Source organism: Bactrocera tryoni, chromosome 5, assembly GCF_016617805.1.
Source record: "Bactrocera tryoni isolate S06 chromosome 5, CSIRO_BtryS06_freeze2, whole genome shotgun sequence".
Lineage (NCBI taxonomy): Eukaryota > Metazoa > Arthropoda > Insecta > Diptera > Tephritidae > Bactrocera > Bactrocera tryoni.
The window spans coordinates 34,749,534-34,774,542 of record NC_052503.1 but is presented as its reverse complement, the minus strand read 5'-3'; the positions used below and the strand labels follow the sequence as shown (position 1 = coordinate 34,774,542).

Below are 25,009 nucleotides of genomic sequence, written 5' to 3'. Positions count from 1 at the left end.
AGAGTATAAAATGTTCGGTGACACCCGAACTTAGCCCTTCCTTACTTGTTGTTTTATTCGTTTCCTACAAATCGACCCGCTCTAATGTATGCATACTCCATGATTTTGTTTTATTTGCTTCGAATTTTTTTCTTACAACGAGAACTTGTGAAAATGTCTGGTGCGAAGTTTTTTGAGACGGATCCTCTCATGATAACTTAATTAACTGATATATGTGAATTGATATGCCAGAAAATAAAATTAATATATTTAATTATAGATTCCTATCTATTTTTGACTGGATTGATTAAAAAATAAAATTCGTTAATTAAAATAACTTTAAATATTGTTTACTTTTGAGAGCTGTACAAATACTAATATTAATTGAATCTAAATATAGATCAATTATCTCCAATAACTGCGTCTTACTCGAATTTTAATAAGTATACTTTGGTTTTCAAAAGAGTAGCTCCATTTTGGGATGAAGAATAAAACAAGGTAGCTTATTCTCGATATATTCTATAGTTACCGAGTACAATACGTTTTTTATCAAAACATGTTATTGGACAATATATTTTAATATTAAGGAAATACCATTCAGTGGACGCCTAAAAGGTGAAATGAAAATATACATGTGAGCCATGTCGTTCTTGATTAATGAAATAATTTTTAATAAATTTGTGCCAATCGAGCTCACAATCGAAACAATGTATCTTTTCTCAAATCAGGTATATTCTAGGACCTACAATAAGCTAGCTGTAGTAAATTTAATTATAATGAAGAAGGAATCGTCGAAAAGCAAGCAAATGTTTATGTGCTTAAATACAAATATTGTATCAAAAGTTGGAATATCTCTGTAATCTGGTAAATTGCTGAAAAAACAGCTTTAATATATATAATTAAATCGAGTTTTGCTAAAAAAAAATTCAGCATATATTAAGTCTAGCTAAGTCTAAAAAATATTTTGGGATACCTTAGTAATTTTAAATAAACTGTATTAAGTTGCAAGGCGCCATTTCGCTCCAAACTTTTAACCAAAAAAATGGAACTGTTTAATTTTCAAATCAGTGCCAATAAGTTTAAATGTTCCTAATATGGAGGAATCGACGTAAGGGCAGCTCTTAAGCGGAGAGCTTTATGACACCGTCATCATGCTGAACTCATTAATAGTAGCCCTGTAGTCATTGGTTAGGTTAGGTAAGGCTGATTTCTACTCAGGTCACGAATATTCCTACTTCGACACTACGTAGGTATGGATCAAAGAGACCACTAAATTAATGAGAAGGCTTACATATATCAATTCCAGCAAATTCACCAGATTCGTACAAATTGTGGCAACTGAATTTCTTCAACCTTATGCTTCAATTTGTGACCGACGTAAAGCCATAGACCTTATCAGGTAATAGCATCTATTTTATGAGAGCGCAATGTAAACGAACACTCATCACCACTTCTATCGTCCGTCTAAATGGATTTCTGCGAAATCCTTCAGAAATGAGTCAGCTAAATGCTCTTTTACAACACAGGCTTACCAGTTTCTATAGTAATAGTATTTAAGGAATAAACTCGAATATATTCTTAAACAAATTCAGAATCACTATAAGCAAAATATTTTTAATAGTAGGATTTCAGTTTAGGAGAGCGAGCGAGAAAGTGTCTAGATGTTTTCACCTCATTATCCTCACTGCGTGAGTGACAATGTCCAGTTAGCACATCTATCATTTCTACGATGGTCACAAGGCTTTCGCAACTTTGCTGAGCTTCTATGAGGCCCATAAATCCAGCGCCTGAGTACACGAAGAACGGAGGTATAGCAACTCTTCTATCGGAGTGAATGCATACCTGCCTAAAAAAAGCCGCACTTCAAAGAAGTACATCTGCTGCTACCTTAATGACTGCCATTTCTGCTTAAATGACACTACAGTGGTCTGTTAGTCTCTTAAACAAGAGTTTAGATTGAACGTAAAAAAGCACACTTCGCTTCTTCTCTAGCAACTGCGCCTTACACACATACATACATATCTCTCGAAGGTATGTGTGGAAAGAAGATGCCTTTAGGAGTAGGCACAGTCGAAGTGAGAGAGGATTTCGAAATGTTCCACTCTGGCAACCTCAATTTGTCCTGTTTACCGGAGTCTTATAGTAACCTTCGTCGTAATGCATATTCTGGCTATGTCCATAGGCGCTATATGCAGAATAGCATTAAGTGCCATCGTTGGTGTTATACGAGTACTGAGAGCTCTATAGTCATAATGACAGTACACATTTAGAACTGATGTGATGGTGTCATAGTTAGTACTAGCAGAGAATTATAGTTTCTTCTTCATCTAGTTCTTCATTAGTTCTTTAACCCCGCACCACAACGTGCCTTAATGGCAATCTAATCAACAGGTGATAATAACGGGATATCCGTTTGCCGCCTGATACTTTAATTATTGTTGTAATAATCTTCTGTCTGTCCACAACCGTTTGTTAGCGGAACAAATTTCATATCTGCGTATGTATACTTATATGCTAGAATAAAATATTTACAAGGTTTGACAGGCTGCGACAGCGCGACAACCATAAATTTGATAACTTGCGAAAAACTACACACACATACATATGTACATACGAGTATATATGAACCACATAAATTTGTGCTTAATCACACCCACACTGATATAGATTCATTAGTTTTATAACTTGAGTATCATAAAGTTAATATCATAAAGTATATAGGTATGTAAATATATGTATATGATTTATATTCAGGCATGTAAGTATGCATGTGTATGGATATTTACACTGCCACTCAGGCCGCTACCTATGATACGATCGTACCGCCTAGTCGCATGGGCCGGTCCACTTGGCACTTGACAAGCCTGAAGGCAACAGGTATAATTTCGACCACGAAATCAGCAACCGAAGACAGTCTTTATCTCCGTATATTAAGGCAGATAAGCAAGCGGCGCGGGTGTTGCCAAAAACAAGCGTTCAATCAAACTGCCAGGCAGCCAAGCTACACCGAACTTCTCACAGTTATAAAGAGGCGCATTGGCAAAACAACGTGATAACTGTTGTTACTCGATATCATATTAAAATTTTGTTTTGTCCGTTGAAAGTGTCGTGTTTTCGGTGGAATCGCATCTACCAGTACAGTTGACGGATTCGAAGATCGGACAGAGTACATAAGGAAAATATGCACGCAGCGGCATGAAAATGTGCTAAAAGTGTTTGTGCGCGTATATTCTCTAAAATAATTCAAAACCGAAAATTTTTAGCAAATTTTGTATAAAAATATATGATTTTTTAAACTGCACGTTGAAATTTTGAAATTAATCTCGAACTAGTTAATAGCCTTGTGTAATATCAAATAAATTTAAAAAATAGTGGTTTTAAAACTGCTTCATTAAATCCGCTATTTTCACCTGTCATATATTGAATTTGCTGTTTGCTTTCGAAATTAATTTCCGTGTGCATAATTGACTCATCAAAGTTATCAAAGTTGAAGACTTTTTGACTGATAGTTTATAATCATTGTAAATATAACTGTTTGCTTATATATTTGTTTATTAGTGTATAAGTGCGTGGAAGCCAAACGGTGAATTATTGCCGTTTTTTACTAGTTATAACTTGTCGTTGAAGTGGCCAATTGGCAAATATATCGCGCTCATTTAACTTTGTTTTGGTTGAGTTTCATATTTTCGAGTTTGCTGTGACCGCTGTGATAACGGTGTAATTTCTGATAAGGTTCACTACAGTGTGACCGCTTCATAAATATGAGCAATGATGATATTTGTAAGTATTCAAATGCCGAAGATTATTATTTTTATTTTTTCAATGAACAGTTAGTCTAACGTACTTATGAAGTATTCTTATAGGTATTAGACATTAAGGTGGTCCAAATGATTTTAACTAAGTTTTTTAATTATATTTATTTACTTAAAAATTGATTAAAATGGTAGGCAAATATTAAATTAAATAAATTTTTAATACATAAACTAAAAGCAATAAAATAAAAATAACGTTAATTATGTATGACAAAATATATACATATATATTTCATCCACACCCCTTTAATTTCTCTGAAAGAACTATATGTTAGTATGATCCGATTTCCATTCCGATGATTTTTGACTTGATTGAATATTAAATTCATAAGCCCATGTCTCGTCGGCAGTTATAGTGCTGTCCATGAATGTAAGATCAGAATTCGCACGATCTAGCTGTTTTCGATGCTGTTTTTGAAAAAAATCAGCTTTCTTCGGACGAGTCGAACAAAAACGCGTTTCCTACCCAAAATATCCACTAAACTCATTCGAACGAACTCGCGAGAGGTTTCGAGCTCTCTTGCCCTCCCTCTAACACTTTTCAAGCATCATATCCTTCTCCTTTATAATATTTTTAACAGTTGAAGAAGTCGAAAGTCGTCCGGAACGACTTAAGCAGCGGCTGTGAACAAACTGGTTGACAGATCGCGCTCATATTTGGTATAGTAATTAAGGACAGTCCTACCAACTTATCAAAATACATTTCTTTAATATCATTTATTATTTGATTACAATTTCCGGATGCTTTTTTGTCACAATATATGAGCTTATGGAATAAGTAACCTTTTATAAAGTATGATTGAAAATAACTACGGTTCCCCTTGAATCCGTCGAAGTCATATAGAAGCAGATAGTTTTTAAAACACCTTAGATTTTCTGTAAAGCGTGTGCGGTGTCCCAAAATCAGCAGTTACAGTAACCCGTAAAAACTATTTGGTACGTAGGTTGCTATATATATTTCTGCCCTAATAATGTAAATAGGCATATTTATCAACGAAAATGAGGTTTTTGTTTTTCGTCGATTGCTGTTTTGTTTCGGGCTCATACGCATAGATCCATGATTCGTCACCTGTGACGATCTTATAAACGTCTTTTGAAGCACCGCGATCGTATTTTTTCAGCATTTCTTTACACCAATCCACACGAGCATTTTTTTGAGCGATTGTCAAATTGTGCGGGATCCAACGAGAACAAACCTTTTTTACGGCCAGGTGTTCATGCAATATCGAATGTATGCTGGTGGGAGAAATGCATAGGCATGCCTCTATCTGAAAGTATGTTACATGACGGTCTTGCATTATCAGTTCACGTACGGCATCGATGTTTTCTGGCACAACGGCTGTTTTTGGACGACCTTCACGGAATTCGTCTTTGAGCGAGCGTCGGCCACGATTGAATTCGTTGTACCAGTTTTTCATAGAGCTATAGGATGGTGCTTCATAGCCATACAAAGAGTTTAGTTCATCGACGCACTCTTGTCGTGATAATCCACGTCGAAAGTTGTGAAAAATTATCGCACGAAAATGTTCACGAGTTAATTCCATTTTTTGGCCGAGATGCATTTCTTAATTCCCTATAAATAAAACAATTCACGATTAAATGACAAAACTTTCTGAGTGATGTTATGCTAAAAAATGTCAAACTTTCCAATGGAAATGTCAGATTGTACCTGGCAACACTTAGTGTTGCCCTAGGCCAGAATATATATAGCAGCCCTCGTAAAACCACTCCACAAAAACACGTCTAACCATTGCGGCTACCACAGTCAAAGTTAGCAATGAACAGCTGAAAATTTAACAACTTCGGGCATGTACATCAACTTAATAAAACAAAAATTCGACAGTAGGACTCTCCAAACCGGAAAAATTTTAATCTTAAAATTCCCGTTATTTTTGGAACGAACCTCGTATTTTAATTGTGAGTACTCAAAGTATTAAAAGCATTATTAACTCTGATAAGAGTTTCAAATACTTAAATTATTAATAAATGTTAGCTTTCTAATTTATGTATGTATTTGTTAAATATATTTACAATATGAATATAAGTTATATAAGAGTATAAATATAAACAGAAATAATATTAATAAAATAATAATAAAAATTGCATTTTCTTCAGTCATCTTTATTTTTATATACCTATAGTGCGAGAAAACTAAAAAATTAAAAAAAAGTATTTTTTTTTTTTTTGATAGACTAAATTTTTTATTTCCAATTTTAAATGAAGTCCTCCTATAAGATAAATGACAATTTGGGCATAACAAGAGAAATTATAAAATAATTGTGATTTATTTTATCGGAAATCCAATAAAAGTCGCGTGACACACTCCTTGTTTAAGAAAATGAAAACGCATACACAGCTAGCCTTTTATATTTTGCGATTTGACAACCCTAAAATTGCATTTTGGCTACTCACAACGTTATCAAAAAGTTATTTAATTTTCATTTAATTTTATACATACTAAGAAAGTTTTGACATATGAGCTCTATTTGTAACTTAAAATATTCATCTCGAACAAAAAATTGAGCTAAATCGCGACTATTTTTTTACAATTCAACTCAGCAACAGTGTATCAATCACCTCAATTAAGGCACAGTGTCTCTCAATAATATGGTGAATTCAATCGAGATGGCAGATCCCTACAAGACGAGTTTCGTGAAGGCCCTTCAAAATCAATTGTTATTCCCGAAACCGAAACGATGCTGTTCGCAATTAATATTGTACGAACATTGTAGAAGCTTTTTTCACGTTGGACTCCACACGATTTGTGGTTTGCTCAAAATAAAAGATTAGAGTCGATTGATCGAGAGAAATGTTAATGTGTTTCGAAACATACTTATGACATCGCGACAGATGATGAATTATGGATTTTTATGAAAAATCATTTAGAAGTCAACGTTTTCGGCACTTAAAGAGGCGTTTGATGCTTTCAGAATGCATGTTTTGAAGTTACTTCATTCAGATTTCCAAAAGTGCTTCGACAATTGGTTCAAACGAATGCAAACTTGTATTGATCTTAATGAAGAATATTCTTAAAAACAATAAAGCGATTTTCGCTGATTAATATTTGTTTTTATTCTTGAATCCCAAAATATAAAAAGCAACCCTCGTGTTATTGGCATATATGTATTCATAATGATAACAGCTATCGCATAACTTTTAATATTCCCTAACCTGGATTTTCCTCGATATGTGCGTATCAAACTTTTTCATTATTTGTTACTTATCCAATCATTATATGAATATGGATATGAATACAACAGGTGCAGTTTTGGATAAAAAATAATTTGGATGGCGTAACCAATATTCAGATAGCTTGTATGAAATGATAATTTTGTTATTTGGCACTGAAGCATTTAGACAGATTTATGTCGCCGTCAAAGAGACTTCTTTGCGATTATACAATCGTACCAAAGATTATACCAATTTCCAGTTCATTTGAGCTAGATGACAGTAACTATAGTTAATAACTACATACAATATTCACAAACACATTTATAGCAACGTAATATTCATATCCACAATATATTATAACAACAGCGTTAAGAAAACTTTCGCTATTCAAACCAACAACTACTACAACAAAATCAAGCAGACGTGTGATGTTTTCTGAATTCACTACACACTTAGTACTTGAAATTTGACCACTTCGAGGATAGACGAACAGTGTGACCACTTAAAAGCGCTACTAAAGCGGTGTGGATTCTAATATGACGCCTTATTGTTGCGCATAAGTAAACCAAACTGAGCTTAGCGCTAAAATATTTAGACTCTCGTAACTCTTTCTGAAGACAGTTGTGGGTTTATGCTCATTTTGACGCTAATAAATAACTGAAAATGAGAATTAAAAAAGTGAAACTTGACAGCAACAATATTTAGTAGCTGGTGACAGCAAAAATGTAAGCGGACTCTTAATTAGCTGCTGCCGAAAATTTGTATTCACAGCCGACACTCATTTTTCTTGCTCAGCACACTTGCACTTTTCCTAGCATAAGCGAAGGCGTTGAAGCTTGCGTGTGGGCAATATGAACGCCATTGCGGGCGCACTTAATCATTTTGACGTGTCTAATTGAAAATTTTGTAGGCGACAAAGTGTCTGTCTATGTTGTCACATAATAACATTTAATAGAGCCCACATGGGGTTGCTTTCGCAAACCACCATTGAACTTATATATAAGCCTATACTCCACCATTATAATTATATACATATCTATGCGACTATTAGTAAAAGTATGAAATTCACTTACTCATTAAAGTTACCACCTTAATTGTGGTACGAGTATTAGCTTAGCTCTGTTTTCACTTAATTAATCACTTGTTATAAATTTGTAGTCACTTGTTTTTGTATGCTTGCCGCTAGTTGACATTTGTTGATCACATTCTGTAGTAATTGTTGTCGTTGTGGGATTATTGTGACTTGCCTGCGTGTTTGCTATTAGATTTCTGCTTAATTTATACAGGCGCGTGATTAATTCTCCACTTGAACAAGCATAAGATAAAAGTGTAAGCTGCTTGTGGTGGATATCGAAATACACGGGTGGCTCAAGCTCAGGTAACACAGCGAAGACATGGATTGTTGATGTTATTGTTGTATGTAAAATACGAGGCAAATGAAAACAAAATGCGCTAAGGTAAATCAAAATGATTTTACTAAATTTTTGATGCGATAAGCTCTGCCAACAAGTAGTAAGAGTCAAATCTTATCTGTAGATATTGTCATTGTTCAAGTGACTAGCGAGGGCAGTAAGGTTTAAAGATGACATTGATTTGCGATATGAGTAACTTCACATTGTCGATATGGCATATTACAGAAAAGAAAGATAAAAAACGAAAAGAGGTTGCATATTATAACTAGACCAAACAAAAGCTTATGAAAATGATGAAATTATAGAAATTATCAATTTACGGTAAAACTACGGGTTCCATAGAAAAAAAACTTATGTGGTAAGGCTGTAGATAAGGAGCAAACGAACAAAAATCTTAATTTTCAAACAATAATTCTCACGTGAATTTTTAAACTTTTTTTTAATGTCAGTAGGTTTTATGTTTGCTGAAATCTTTACTTTCTGATTGTATATAAAATATATACATTACTATGCTAAATTTTATGATAAAATTCAAAAAAGACTCCTTTAAACGATTCAGGTTGTTCTCTACATCTGCAATTACAAAGGAATCATCTTCTTCTTTATTATCGCAGACACCGCTTACGCAGTTATAGCCGAGTTCTTCCTTTTCGCTGTTTAGCGCAAATTGAGGATTCCGAGAGTAGGGAGGCTCTTTTCTACCTCATCTTTTCAACGGAGTTTAAGTCTTTCTTTTCCTCCCCCGGTGGGTACTGCATCGAATACTTTCAGAGCTGGAGTGATTTCATCCATTAAGACGACATGACCTAGCCAGTGTAGGCGCTGTATATTAATTGACTGAACGTCGAGAGAGAACTTTACTTCTCAATTGTCTACTCAGTCCGAAGTAGCACCTGTTGGTAAGAGTTATTCTGCGTTGGATTTCAATGCTGACATTGTTCTTGGTGTTAACATTGGTTCCAAGATAGACGAATTTATCTACGACTTGGAAGTTGTGACAGTCAACAGTGACGTGGGAGCCTGGTCGCGAGTCGCAACGACAGTTTCTTTGATGACAGGAGATATTTCATATTGCCCTCGTTCACTACCAGACCCATTTACTTCGCTTCTTTGCCCAACCTGAAGAAAGAAAATTAACACTGTGGTTGTTATGACAAATGATATCGATGTTATCGGCATACGTCATCAGTTGTATACTCTTGTAGAAGATTGTATTTTTTCTATTCAGATCTGCAGCTCGATTTTTGGTATTAAACGGCTAGGAGAGGTCCTTCCCGATTCCGAAGAAGCTTTTGGTGCTGCTCAACGTCAGTATACACAGCTGTACTAGTTTTGCGGGGATACCAAATTCAGACATACCGGAATAAAGACAACTCCTTTTCTGCTGTCAAGGCATGCTTTCGTCAGACTATATTCTACAAAGAAGCTGATTAAAACAACTCGGTCGGCAGTCCATTGGCCCCCGCTGCTTAGTTGTTCTTCAGACGGGTAATTGCTATTCGAATTTCTTCATTGTCCAGCATTGTCCGGCAATGAAGAACGTCTGTTCCATCGGCATCGATTGGAGAATCGGGTTGACCATCTCTTGATGTTATGGTTTCACTCCCATTCAGCAGGATGGAGATGTTTTTCCTCCATACATGGAATAATAAAATTTAGTAAAGTTTCAAACAATATCAGGTATAATTTATCATTCACATACAAAACTAATCTTTTGTGATAAACTCATAATCATTGTCTCACCTTATATAGTTTTTTCTAATACTCAAAATCCATAAAGCCGCAAATATCGATATTGGCTCATTCTCGTTCCTCTATTGTTTTTCATCATTCTTGTGTGTTTTTTGCTGTTTTCGAGATATTTGTCTAGAATTTCGATAATACCAATTCAATACCTTTTTCTTGACTCATCATCACCCTAGTCACTTACATTATTTCTTTATGCAAATTAAGACTAGGTCTCTTATGAAGGATTATAGCTGAGCGGTAAATTCCGTTGCCTGAGTTATTTTAAGAGCATTAACATTAATTAATAGAAATAACACAGATCCGATTGCATTTAGAACGGTTCAGAGAATTTCTTTAAAATTCTAACCAAGCTGCTGATCAGTATTAGTGTCAAATCAGTTAATAATATGGGATCCTTATCGACTAATCATCGGTTTAGGGATTTCTTATCGAATTAAAGTTCACAGATGTTGAAGAACGCAAATTGCCTAAAAGACAATAGTTTTGTAATAGAAATATTTTTTATATCATCTAAAAAGTTACCTGGAGATGACTGCATTAATCAAGCATTATTCTAAGAACGAATGGCTTTTTGAGCGTTTTCTTTCTTAGAATTTTATAACGTCGTTTCCTTACTAAATGACCCTTTTATGCTCATACTATTAAGCATTACTAAGCAGCTCGAAATAATCTTCCAAATTTGTTGTCCTAGAGGTTTTATAGTACGAATTGTGTCAGTAATTTTCTATTGAAAATAGATATTCGAAGTAACATAATTCAAGTGTTGCTATAAATGATATAACTTAATCTGTGGTAATCAGTAAACAAGCTTCATAAATTTTAGATTAGGTTAGATTATGTCTACTGACCCCAATTAGGAACTACAATCAGACATTAAAATATTTCATTGTGAAGCCATATTGCATCAAAGGAAAAACAAACTTATATTTCGATGATACTCCTGGAGTTCACCAGAAAGCTACTAAAACGAGTTCCTCTGCTGGAGTTGAATTCGAGCAAGAGAGTTCGAATACTCATAAAATTTTGTTTTGGATACTTTAGATCAATTTTTCTATTGTGAGTGTTTCAAATGACAAATAAAAATAAATTTTTTTTTTTGTATTTTTAAAACTTAAGACCTTAAACCGATTATAGAAATTTATAGTAAACAAAAACATTTTTAACGCGAAAATATATCTTCCCTGAGAAAGAATCAAAATAGTACTGCTGCGCTTGCATCAGAAGACATGATAGCGCAGGTTTGCACCACAAGAACTGCCCGTTTGTTTAAGCATCTAGTATATTTTGTTCGATTCGCTGGAGAGTAACGCTTGTCGAATCGAAGACGGCTATAATTGATAGTTCTTGATAAGTCACCTGGAAAGTTGAAAATTGAGAGCAATGCGTAAGCCTACATCCTACGATTCAGCTCAAACCAGAAGGAACTTAAGCCCATTTAAGCAAGAAAAAAGAAAAATTTATTGTTTTCGAAAAACTATGTTGAGGAATTAAATTAATTTCCTCAAGTAAAAAGCAGGCTCTTTTCAACAATTTTTTCTCATATAAAAATTAAATATTTTACTAGAATTGTAAATGTTATAAGAATACACTCTTAACAAACAAATTCTGAAGTTTTTGAAAAAAAAAAAATTTTAAACTCGGCCATTGCGAAGCCATTTCTAGTGACCTCTCGGAAAACAGAAGCGCCCGCGTTAGCAGGATAACTCCTTACAGGATCATCTAAAGTAAAAAAATTTATGTTTTAGTTAAAATCTAACTTAGAATTCGAACGAAGAAAGAAAAACTGAAAATTGGACATTTTTACAAAAGATTAAAGTTTCAGTGAAAATTTCTATTTTCAAATAGTTGTTATCAAAAAAACATCCTTCGTCCAAGTCTTTAAGAATTGTATCTCAAAGACCTGTGTAAAATTTTAAGAAGATTGGTTGAGTAGTTCTCGCGAAAACTTGCCAACCGACTTCAAAAACACAGTTTCGAGAAAAACGCATTTAAAGACCTCCAGCACACAAATCTCGAGGCTGCATCTCCTAAACTATTACTCGGATCAACCCGAAAATTTATGACAATGTTCTAGAGATGTTTTACATAATTTAATAAGAATATAAAAAAATTCGATTTTTTGAAAACCTTAAACCCATGTAATCCCTTAAAATAATTGAACGCCAAAGGAATCTCATTGAGTACCGTCAGTTGCTCAACGCCCTAACGTCATTTCTCAAATAAAAGTTATGTTTTGAGAAAATGCATGACTAATAGTAAGTCGATATTCTCAAATTTGTACTTATTGGCACGAAAATACCTAATTAACTCAACTAAATTGTCAATTGTAAACATAAAGAGTATGCAAATGTCTGTGACATACATAAATTATTGTTATGTCGTACATATAATATTAGTAAAATAGAGTTCGCTCCATGACTGCGTGAAGCAAGCTCACGAAATATACGCGCATACTTATCAACTTGTTTTAAGGCAACTCCGTACCAAAATAAATTCACAGCAAACATGCGTATTAACCCACTGAACGACAGAGATTTATGTGTTGCCCTGAAAAGATTGTTGCCACAAATTTATTCGCAAACACGAGCAGCAGCAGCAGCAGTGCAAATAAAATACTAACAAGGGAGTGATTTGCATTATTGCAAACGCTCTCACCATTTATGAAATCACGCATAAAACGTTTGGTTACGTATACGCCATGACAGACTGCTTACAATGGAACAAAGGACATTAGAGCGTGTTTTTTATGTGCCAGTTTTATGTGATGCCGACACGTGACTTCGGGTGTTTAGTATCGGCACGCAGACAAAGCGGTTAGAGTTAGCGCAAGGGTTATCTAGATTTGCTACTGAGTTCAACGTAAGGGTAATTCAAAGGGTGCTGCGAGTAACAAATGAGAAAAATAGAATTTTTGTAAAAACATTAAAAAAAACATTTTATTAACAATTCGATGCGTAATTTTAAAATAATTTGTTAAAGCTTTTATTTTTGGTGTAAATTTTTAATTTTTTTGTATAAAAAATTTAATAAAATTAATTTGATATAAGATAATTTTAATACAGTGACAAAGAAACTCTTTCGACCTTTTTACGACTCCACACAAATGTGTTACCACGACTCGAGTGCCCAAAATTGCTACACGTGTCTTTTACTGGACATTGCCTTATTACTTTGTTGGCTGCCCGTTTTATCGGCCAACAACTCGGGACAAAAATCTAGTTGGCTGATTGTTATGGCCCAACTTTGTTTGCTGGCGCATATTTGTTTGTCGCATGCATTCATGACTACTCCGCCCGATTACTGCTATATTCACAGTTACTTTGGTACACAACTTTGCCCACAGGCTTTTGTTGGCATTGCATTGAACTTGAGCTCGTGCTTTTGGCAAGCTCGTAAGCGTGGTGTGTGCGTGTGAATTAGCGTGATAAGAGCATGAAATGAATTTTAATGAGCGCATCACTTAACTTTGACTTTGATTTTATTCTCTGCAATTGCGTCTGTTCACTTAAGTTTCAGCCATTTAAAGCACATGGCTCATTAGGTTTCTGTTAAGCTTGTCGCAGTTTGAGATTAATACTTTATGCCTGCAATTCGAGTAATTAAGCCAAGCCATGGCGCTGGCCTCTAGCTGATTACCCGCTAAATCCGCTAGCTTAGTACAACTGGTTTGTATGGGCGCATGCATGTAATTTTACGCATATTAAGTACCTTGTCGGCCATTGGCTTTGGTTAATTGAAATGTTTGTTTCAAATGTGTTTTTCTTGGCATTTAGTTGCAAAACTTGCCAGCGTTTGCTCGTTGTCTTGTTGCAACTGTTGCATAAGCGCTGCACTTTTCCAACGACTTGTTTTCACTTTGCATTCTGTTTTCATTTGTATATATTTTTATTGCTTTTTGTCTCTTCCATACAACGACCACATGTTGTTAGATTTGTAAGGCGCCTGCGCACACATATCAACATCCCTAAAATGCAAGTTTTCAAACAGAATTTTTACTCTCTTGTACACTAAATTCTCTCCAAGCGCCTCCTACTCTCTTTGTTGTTTTTCGCTCTCCACATGCTTTCACTTTGCTTTGTTTTTGTTGTGTTGGAATATGATTTCACTTTGCCGCTTTTACTTTCCAACAGCAATATGATATAAGTATGTCTGTAAATGACTGATGCGTCGGAGTGGGAGGTAAACCCACAAAGTTCGCTGTTGACCATGTTGCTGGTTGCGCTGTTCGAATTTTTGCGGTCGTCGTTTAATTGCGCTGTGGGTATGTAGCTACAACAAGGTCATTGGAAGTTGTTCTCAAATATTTTGTATGTGTGTGAGTGAAGTAAAATACGAGATTGTAGATATATATATTATATAAATATGTTAATGTTTGCACATGCAACACTTTATATATATATAATATGTTATAAGGGGCTTGTTCCTAACAGGGTGATTCGATGTGAAATGAAACCAAATATAAATATATGTACAATAAAACAATATATAACTTTTTATACTCCGGAATAAAGTTGAATTGAGTACAATAGTTTTTTTAGTATTGAGATTTTATTGGTAACTCTTTGCAATAAATAAATACTGGTTGATATATTTAAACTCACAAATAAATGTTTGCTACATTTGGAATATTTTAATTAGGAAGAAAATCAACAGACTTTTTATTTTATTTCAAATTTTAACTAGAAGTATGAATTAATGAATTTTGAGGAAAAAAATTATCAAGAACACAGCATGGCCCTCGAATTAAGAGCTCAGATTGCAAGTCTGAAAAATCGTGTATTTCCGTGATTTTTATTTTTTTTTTTGTTTGAAGAAGAAAATGAGGTCTCACGGTGAGGAAGTTATTCAAGTTAATTAAGGGATTAAAACCAAAAATTAAAAAAAAATATTACTACAATAGAAACAATAATCGAAGGTCCAGTCAAATTTTGATTTTTGACAAAATGGCGGCTTCCCAAAACGAGTCGCTTTTTGTGAACAAAATTACACTTCAGAGCACCTTAAAAACTTATTCGATTTTTTGAAATTCACAACTGCTTAAGAAAATATATTTTGGATCCCGCCGCAGGGGACAATGGTGTTCATATTTTTTATTCCTTGCCGGTTTAAAACTTGTAGATGAATTAACGAAACTTTGGGCATTGTAGTGAAACTTGTCATACTTGGTTGTTGTGTCCTATTAAAGTTAGTCTAAATAAAAGGAAATCAGAGGATATATTTTATAATCAGTTAAAAAACTCATAATTGCGGCTCTTTGGTTGAATTGTGTACGAATGGTACAAAGCCTTCAAAGACGATCGAGAGATCGTTGATGAACGACCTTAAAACTCTTCAACTGATGAAAATATTAAAAAGTGAAAAACATGGTGATTGAAAATCATCAAGGAAGTGTAGGAGAAAAGGCAAGAGAGATCCTTCGCCAAACCGTTCGAATAATTTTTGTGGATATTTGGGTATGAAACGTGTTCTTGCTGGACTCGTTCCAATAAAGCTGAATTTTTTTCTGTTTCAACATACTTGATTGTCCGAATTCTGTTCCCATATTCAAAGAGATGACTATAGCTGCCGGTGAGACATGGGTTTATGAGTTTAATGTGCAAACAAGTTAACAATTATGTGGACGGAGGGGAAAAAAACGAGTCGAAACCAAAAGGAATACGCCAAAGCCGCTCAAAAATCAAGGTAATGCTCATTGTTTTTTTCGATATTCGTGGTTTGATGCATCATGAATTTCTTTCGGAGCGACAGACGGTCAGTAAAGAGTTGTAGTTGGCATTATTGAGGCGTTTGCGGGAACACATCCGTCGAAAACGGCCAGAATTGTGGAAGAAAAATTCATGGATTTTACACGATGATTGTGCACCATCGCATCGAGCCACGAAGATGACCTAGTTTAAAGACAAAAACGCAATAATACCATCGATAAAAAAAATTAAAAGTTCAAAAGCCACTCCTTTCTCTTACTTGCTTATGTTCTATAATATATTACATTCAAGTTTTGTTGCTTAGTTAGTGATTGATCTTTACATATCTCCTATGACCATCTTTACCACTTTCAATCACTTCAAAGAGAGAAGAGAAATTTTTAATGATAATAGAATCAATAATTTGATTTATTTGGATTTAATATATTTGTTATTGATTCACTAGACGATAATCTACTTTTTAAGTAACTACATGTGTTTTATTTACTACACACATAAGTTTATGTGATTAGCAAGCAGGGCGACAGGGGTGCCTAAAACTTTCAATCGCTTTTGTTATTATTTCCTCGAATAATGACTTCAATATACATATGTATATGTACTTATATACAAATATATTTGCTTAGGATTTTTCCCTTGCCTGCATGTGGAAAATTTCTGAATAGCGGCAATGGATGTCTACAAGTGTGTGTTAGAAAATTATTGCCGAAATCGAATCATAAAATGAAACTTAATACTCAGTCCAATAAAATGCTGTGAAGACAGCTTGAACAAAAATTAAAGACGCCCACGACCAAGGGGAGTGAGATGGCAAAACTTAAACAAAGAAAAGGGAATAATGAAAAACAAATCAGCCCACATGTGCGCAAACAAACAAATATCAGGGAGTTCGGTGGTTGCCAGCATTTCTGCTAACCAAATTATGAATACATATCCACATATACGTATCTACTTACACATACGAATGTGGCAACCGACACAACGAATGCTCAGAGGTCGATTACGCGGCTCACACACGTACTTGTATGAAAACCAAAACAATGAAATCACGTGTACGGAGAATTTTTTCAAACGAGCACAATAAGCGAGACCACATGCACTATTTCCAGGCATGAGTATGCCACGGCGTTTGAGAGCAACTGGAATGCTATGTGGTGAAAAATTGTAATACTATTGAACAGTTGAGAATGGAAATGAACTGATTAGAACAGCGCAACAAAAACAAAGAACGCAACAACAAAGTGAAATGATAATTAAAATGAAAAGCGAAATATAGAAATGAAAGAAAAAGAAGGGAAAATAAATATGATAAATAATATTAATTTATCAGCCTACACTATGTCATATGGTAAGCAAATGTGTGTGTGTGTGAGTAGAATATGCACTTAGCGACAAATACTGCAAAGGTGCTGTATGTTTGTCAAATGATAATAACGCGCATGCAATAGAAAGAGGAGACAAGAAAATACTCTATATGTATGTATTTATATAAATTGGAGCGGAAAAGGTTGTAAATGTGTGTGCACATTAGGGTGTGAAAGAAATGCATTTTTTTTTTTATTTTTAGACACCTCTAAGAACACATTTGTAGAGAGCTCATTAATCCATTTAATTTTGGTATTGTGAGTGGAGGTCTTCCTCTCTCTCTCTACTTCTCCCGGCGTGTACTGCGCCGAATACACGCAGAGCTGGAGTGCTTTCTTCCATTCGGACGACATGACATAGCCAGCGTAGCCGCTGTCTCTTAATTCGCTGAACTACTATATGTCAATGTCGTCGTATATCTCGTACAGCTTATTGTTCCATCGACTTCGCACCATATAGCAGGACGGGAATAACTTACAGAATTTAGTCTTTGTTCGTCGATAGAGGACTTTACTTCTCAACTGGCTACTGAGTCCGATGTACCACCTGTTGGCAAGAGTTATTCCGCGTTCGATTTCAAGGCTGAATCCTTAATACATTTGCAGTTGTCATCATCAAAAAAGGAGTCTCTCATCCGAGGCTGTTTTGTTCTATTCACTGGGTTTTTTTTTACGTGGCGGATCCCAAACCCAGCGCACAACTCTGTTGAGGTATGTTTCGCCTTTTCACTTTATCTTGTCTTCAAACAGTCGATTTTTGGTTACACAGAGGATACTTGATCTAAGACCGGAAGTAGTAAGCTGCTTGAGCCAAATGCAAAAGAATCGTTACTGATCACTCCCAAGTGAATGGCGTTCAGACAACTCTTCTCACTTGCGTGAATTTCTACACATGGATCCATTTTCCAAGGGCCAGCTTACAATGCCAATTTAGTAGTTTTGATTTGAGCAGTAATCGGATAACCTATTAGCGGCTTGTATTCTATCATTGTTACTCAGTCTTTTTAAGTTATCGCTACTGAGCTCGAAGCCCAGCTAAGTAAAGGATTTTACAGCTTCAACTGCATATTGGTCAATTTTCAGTCTTGGCGCTGCTTTGTTTTTTTCTGCACATCATTTTATATTTCGTTTTAGCTCATTGATTTTTAGGCCAATTTTGGCCAGCTGCCACTTCAATATCAGCGAAAGTTTTGAACAGGGCTGTTTTTGCCGGCTAAAGCGATGTCTTCCGATTATAAGAAAAAATAAAATAGCTTTAAGCCGTTACAATTAAGAGCACATACTTCGAGATACTTTAGAGGTGTCTAGAAACCTATTTGTCAGAGTATCAAACGAAAAAAATTTTCGATTTTTTATACCCACCTTTATGTATATACATATACCATATGCGTATGTACATATGTCTTTTTGGGGGTGTTAACGCAGATGCATAGTATACAATACTATACATAGATACCGTTATACATATGTACAAATTTTTGTACACAAAAAATTTACGAAAACAAAATTGCGAACCAGCGAGAAATATGAAAATGTCAAAATAGCAAAATGCAAAATGCGAAAAATTGCGAAAACGAAAGCGAATCGTAAATATGGTTATATGGATGTCACTACTATGAATGAAATGATTGGAAGATGTGAACAAAAAGCGTGAGGCGACGCACTGACGAATGCGTCTACAACGACGACGACGACTAACCACCACCAACACAACGAACGAAAGCAACGGCTACTAAGAACGCTTTTCACTTGCACATTTACGCTTCAGTGTTTGAAAGACATCGCGTTCGACAACACGACTAAAGCGGAGCAGCAAAATCAAAGCCTAACAATACTGAGCTAAATTTTCAAAATAACTTAACTTTTTTTTCGAAAAATTCTCTATCTCTCTACTTATCCCGCTATCTGGTTAACGACATAGTTCGACATAGCGTTTATTATCCAATTTTAACAAACAGCTTTTGTCGCATTTTCTCCCCGATCTCACAAAACGGTGCTAATTCAAACGTAACGGTTATGCTAACACAACATAGTGATGCAATAAAAGCAATAATAACAACACGATAAAGTGTGGCGAAAAATTAACTGAAACAAAAGTGACTCACCACTCTTTTGTAAAAATTCAAATGTGAAGTATTGTGAATTTTCAAAATACAAATATTTCAACAAACGGTCGCTAAGTGTAAGCGCTGTGAACCACAAATGCAAAATAACAAACGCAAACACATACACACAGGCACATTAAATAATTGTTTACGCGGTTGGTCGGTCAAACAAATTGGGTTTTCGAAATATTGCGGTTTGAAAATTTTAAATTTTGGGTTTCAAAAATGTTGTGTTTTGAAAAATTAAAATTTTTGTTGCGAAATTTTGGCAAACGCGTAAATTTTTGTGATGAAAATAAAATGAGGAAATTTTAAAATTTATTTACCTAATCATTTTGATGAATTTTGGCTAGATTTTGACTGCGGCGGGCAGGTGCGCCGGCCGCTAATATTTTGCTTTTTGTTTTTGCCAGTGGCGGCGTTTAAGTGGTTTTATACTAGAAACAGTTAGCTGGTAAAATAAGGCTGAATTGTAGATGAGCATATAGCATTGTTAGCGCTTATATACTAAAATATATATGTACGTATATAAGTAAATATGCGCGTTTTTAAACTTAAAAGTGCGCGCACGTAACTTTCAAACAAAGTATAGATGCATATACATATAAAGACGTCACTTAAAATGCAAAACAATCGAGTTTTTTATTGCTTACGATTCACTACATCATATTAGCCCTATGTGGCATAAAATTGTCGGCATCCGCTAACAAATGTAACCATTTTATAAACAAAACTCAAACTTGTTTCAATATTATTGGTTTCTTTCGTTTTTTCTATGTCTGTAAACTTATGAAAAGTGATGTTATGTTATTTTGCATTTTAGTTTAGGATATATAGGTACATATGTATTGCAACTGAAATTCCTTTTCTGCCGCTATTGCTTTCCTTCTCAACGCCGCAAAACTTTATAATTCATAGATGGCAAAACAACGTATATATATGCATATACATATAATAAGAATGAAAGCAAAATTAGTGTATTCAGCAGAAATTAGAGCACGTCCTTCGTCACGTAATAACGTCATCCGCCACTGCGTGGCTTCGTGGCATGCCACCTTCATAGCGGCATTGCAACCATTGTGCGTCCGTGCTGACAATAGCCAATGCAGCATCACCGCCACTCTAGCCACTGTTGCCAGACGCTATAGCCACCTTCTTCTTCAGTTTACCGTTAGGTGACCTTCTCTGCATGCCATTCAATGAACTCTTGCCGCACACACAAGTTCGCCATTGCAAAAGTTCTACTGCATTGATTGCTTGCATATAACGCAAATATACATATATATGGATATATATAGTGTATATATTTACCATAAATGTACATAAATGTTATATGCTAGCGTGTATTATTTCAACGGCGTTGGTGTCTTCTTTTTGCTCAATATTTCATAATATCAATGCGCTTGTTATTTAACAGCGTGCAGCGGACAAGTGTTTAAATGCACATATGCAATACAAATGTAAATAATGTGATTAAATAATAATTATAAGAAATGTGACGCCATGAAATTTTTTTTTTAAATTTTCTATTTTTTTTTATGGCACAAATCTTCTTCTTGTTGCATATAATAATACTATTTTATCATATTTGAAACGGGCTTGTCAAAAGAGTGTTGCGTTTTTATTTTAATACAAATCTTTCAAAATGCGTTCTTGCACCAAGCATGCCAGCACTTATTCCAATCTTCCATACACTTGTGGTAAGTCTCGGCTTGCCTGCCCGTCAGTGCTTCCAGTTTTAGTTAGTACTTCGCCTCATTTTTGTAACGTCATTTGCTAGACATTTGGGTGGTTTTTACTTCACATTCATATGTAGGACTCTCAGCTGGACATCTATTAGACGCTTTTTTTGCTTCATACCCAAAACATTAACCAAAATTTGTCGATCTATAAAGAGATGCTGCAATCCTCCGCTTTCGCTCTGATGCCAACACGACAAATTTCAAGCACTGTTTCCTTAATCTTTCCGATGTTATCGTATTTAATATAATTTGGATGAATGTCTCGCATGAGGAATTTTCGCTGACATCGCGGCCTTCACCGAATGCTTAGTGCTACTCAAATACTTGTGTCCGTGACAAAATAGACGCCCCTAAACACTTCTGCAACATTTTCAAAAATTCGTTAGTCGAGATTCCATTAGAAACACACAATTTCGTCGTAAATAAAGCACTGCAAAAACACACACAGAATTGACATGTGGAAATCAACATAATGTAGGAGAATCTGAACAGCCGGAAAAAATCGTAGGAATTTCATTAAATCCAGCAAATTATTAAAGAGTTTTTGCTCTTGATCTATATTCACAGAATTGGGAAGAGCCTAGTGGACTTTACACCAGAAAAACAGTTATTATGAGGTTATACGCACGGATATGTGAAACTACTTTATCACAACCTGTGTATAATAGAACATTTCTACATAAGTATCAGCCCAATATGATACTCTGATGTCGCTTGGATTTTCCAATAAGAAAAAAAAACTTTTCGTAGAAAGTGACTTAAGGGTGCCTCCTGTTATTGAGTGCAGATATATTAAATATTTAATTAAAAAGTCATTACATTAAATTTGTTTTTTTTTATGTTTAGAAAAAGTTTTAGTTTTAACCTAAATGGACAAAAATATCAAGTCATCGAAAAAATATTTTGTTATAATCGAGTAGTCATAAGTTTTTCAACCCTCTTCTTTACAAGCGTAGACACCGCAAACGCGATTATAGCCAAACCCTAAAACGGCTATATTTAGTATGCATGACTTTTGTAACATCCAGAAGGATATGTTGGAGACCCTATAAAATAGATATATATTACCAGCTAAGTCGAATTATCAATTTCCGTATGCCCGTTCCTCAGTAATTTATATAATAATCTAAAATTTTACAATGAGGGGTAAGGTGGGTTTCAAAGGTACAAAAAAAAATCTTTTTACCAATTTTTCTTTAATATAAATAATCATATATTTCAAAAATATAATATGGCATTTCAAAGGTACATATTTGAACAATGACTCCTGAAATTTTGTTATAAAAAATGTTGAAAACTCAGCCGTTGAGACCTCATCTCCTTGGGTGTCTCACAAAAAAAGTGCATCTTGCCGTGGACGGCATAACTTATTATTGGTTCATTTAAAATTAAAAAACCAAGAATATTCCGTTAGCACATATATAAAACTCTTCTTTGAACAAAGGAAAAAAAACTTAAATTTTAATTTTTTTCAGATTTTGAATAAAAAATCGCATTTTTTGGTAAAATTTTCGCCATTTATTGTATTAAAAAAATAAATTAAGTAATTAAAAAAATCCTTCGTTCAATAACTAGATCACTTTCGAAGTATTTCTATTTATTTAAAGCAAAAAATTTAAAATGTCTTCACCACTAAGGTGCTGGTGGCCGATAAGTGCTAGAATTACTGGGTCAACAGCCGCATATTCCCAGCAATTAAATGTGGCTACTAAAACAACACTCACTACTGGCAACAATATTTGTGAGAAAATAGTGGCTGTTCTTGGAATATACAATTTTATTATACAACATTGCTGTTCTTCGCACATTTCGCTTTCTTATGGCACTGACACTGCCCGTTTTCTGCATGCCCCAATTACTTTAGGGGGCGAACATACACAAACACACACATCTTTGCATGCATATGTGTAGGTGAGAGCAACAAGAATACAATGATTTATATTCAATTAATTGTAGTGCGAATTGAGTTCTTCGTATTATTGGTTCTACAACTATTACAAGGCAATAAGAACTGAAGTCATCAAATGCTTTTCTGTATATTTGCATAACTATATACTTATATATACTATATACATATACTCATATACGCCTACGAATTTCGATTTCGCGGTATTTTTTGTGCTCTGTATTTGCGTCTGTGGGTATGTGTACGTTTACTCTACGTCTTCAAAGCGCTTTTACTGAATTTATTTCATTTACACACACAGAAGTTCACGGTTTACTTTAGTGAAAGATTCACAGCGACTGGCTATTAAAATAACCTGAGCGCCACGCCGTAGCTAACCGTCCATTTCAGCCGAAAAGAAGAAACATTGCAATGAAAACAAACAATTAGCTAAGAAACAACAAAAACAAAAAGTAAATTGACCACAAATAAGCAGCGTAAATTATTTTATGCTAAACGTATTCAATAATACAAAATCGAAAACATTTATATATACACACATACAAGCAAATATTTGTAGGTGTGTAAAGAGCTAACTGTGATTTGTTGTGTAAGGTGTGTACGAAGCAGCGCAAAACACTCAATGTGAGTCATAGTTTTCGCCGCTTTACCTGCACCTATCCAACTGAATTCCAGCACATCCACCCCTGCTACCCAACGCTCCTTATTCGATTGTATTTAGTTCAATTCAGTTCTCGATCAGCGTTTTGCTTGCCGGCTGTACTGCATTCATTCAACCCAGGTACTTGTAGTTGCCCAACCAGCTCACCACCAACCGAGTCTACACACAGGCGTAATGGATCATCGAGCTATTGCCAGTCAAGTGCGAGGTGAGTGGTTGTCTGCGTCGCTTTAAATGTATACATGCATGTCGTTGCATTTAGCGGTTTGTTAGTGCACTCATTAAGTATGTGCGCGTGTGGAATACAGGACGTATGAGTGACATGTTATTACAAATATCTACGCTCGCATACATTTTGTTCAATATGAGAACGTATTTGCTATTATTAATTATTTGGTGCAAACAGCTGTGCTTCTGTTGTTTACTATTTTGGTAATTTTACGTTTGGTTGCTTAGTACTATACTTGTTGTGTTTATGTCTGCTTGCATACAATTTTTTCATGAGACTTATATAGTTATGTAAACAGGTTTCTTTTAAACTAAAATTTTCTTAGAAGTGTTAAATAATTTAAATAATAATAAAATATGAATATGAAACCACAATATTGTAATACTTATACACTTATACTTTATTTTAGTTGTTTTTGTATGGAAAATTGTCGTTTTTGCACATAATATCTATAATAAGTTCAACAATTATAAAAATGGGATTTCTCAATAAAAGTTCTAGGACCAATTTTGGTAGATTTATACAAAAAAAAATTATATTGTTTGGATTACTCAAAAATTTGTACACATTTTCTTATAAAAATATATTTTCTTAATCCTTAAAATAGTTTAAAAATATACACTAGTGTCTCTGAAATTAGAAACGATGTTTAAAGTTTGAAATTTTTAATAAGATTTGTAATAACTGGCATTTTCTGGTAAATTTCAATATATTTAGAATCTGTTGTTTAAATAAAAAAAAATCGGTTATTTGTAAGTTATTAATCGGTTAATTATTGCGCACATTTGAATTTTCTTAAAATTAATTTTTTGTAGATTACTTATTAAGAATGCAAGATATGATAATATAACGAGTAAAATTAAGACAGCGAGAATACTTATTGTTCTTATTCTTCTTGTTATGGAAAACACGCCAATTGTTTATGTTTATTATTGTTCATCCTTTTTTGAAATTAGTCTTCAATTCTATCGAAGACAAGTGTCCCATAATTATTATTATAAAATGTATTAACATCTATTTTAAAAGATAAATAATTCTATAAGTCAATTTGCATTAGCGACAAACGGCTTAAGACTTAGTAAGATTATTGTCAAAGCTGTGCTTCAGAGTATACGTATATCGATGTTTAATGCTGGGTAGCGGCAAATATTTTTAAATCGTTATGCTCAAATTT

At 34.4% G+C, this 25,009-nt stretch overlaps 1 protein-coding gene across 1 annotated transcript in view; it reads left to right on the top strand.

Annotated features, from left to right (window-relative positions):
- Positions 1-3,652: 3,652 nt before the first annotated feature.
- LOC120777308 (calcium-binding protein E63-1) overlaps positions 3,653-25,009 on the top strand; it is a 123,975-nt gene continuing 102,618 nt past the window's right edge. Inside the window, exon 1 of the mRNA XM_040108547.1 lies at positions 3,653-3,759. Within this exon, the coding sequence (XP_039964481.1) occupies positions 3,741-3,759 (19 nt within the window). The 5' untranslated portion in view covers positions 3,653-3,740. The remainder of the gene's footprint in view (positions 3,760-25,009) is intronic.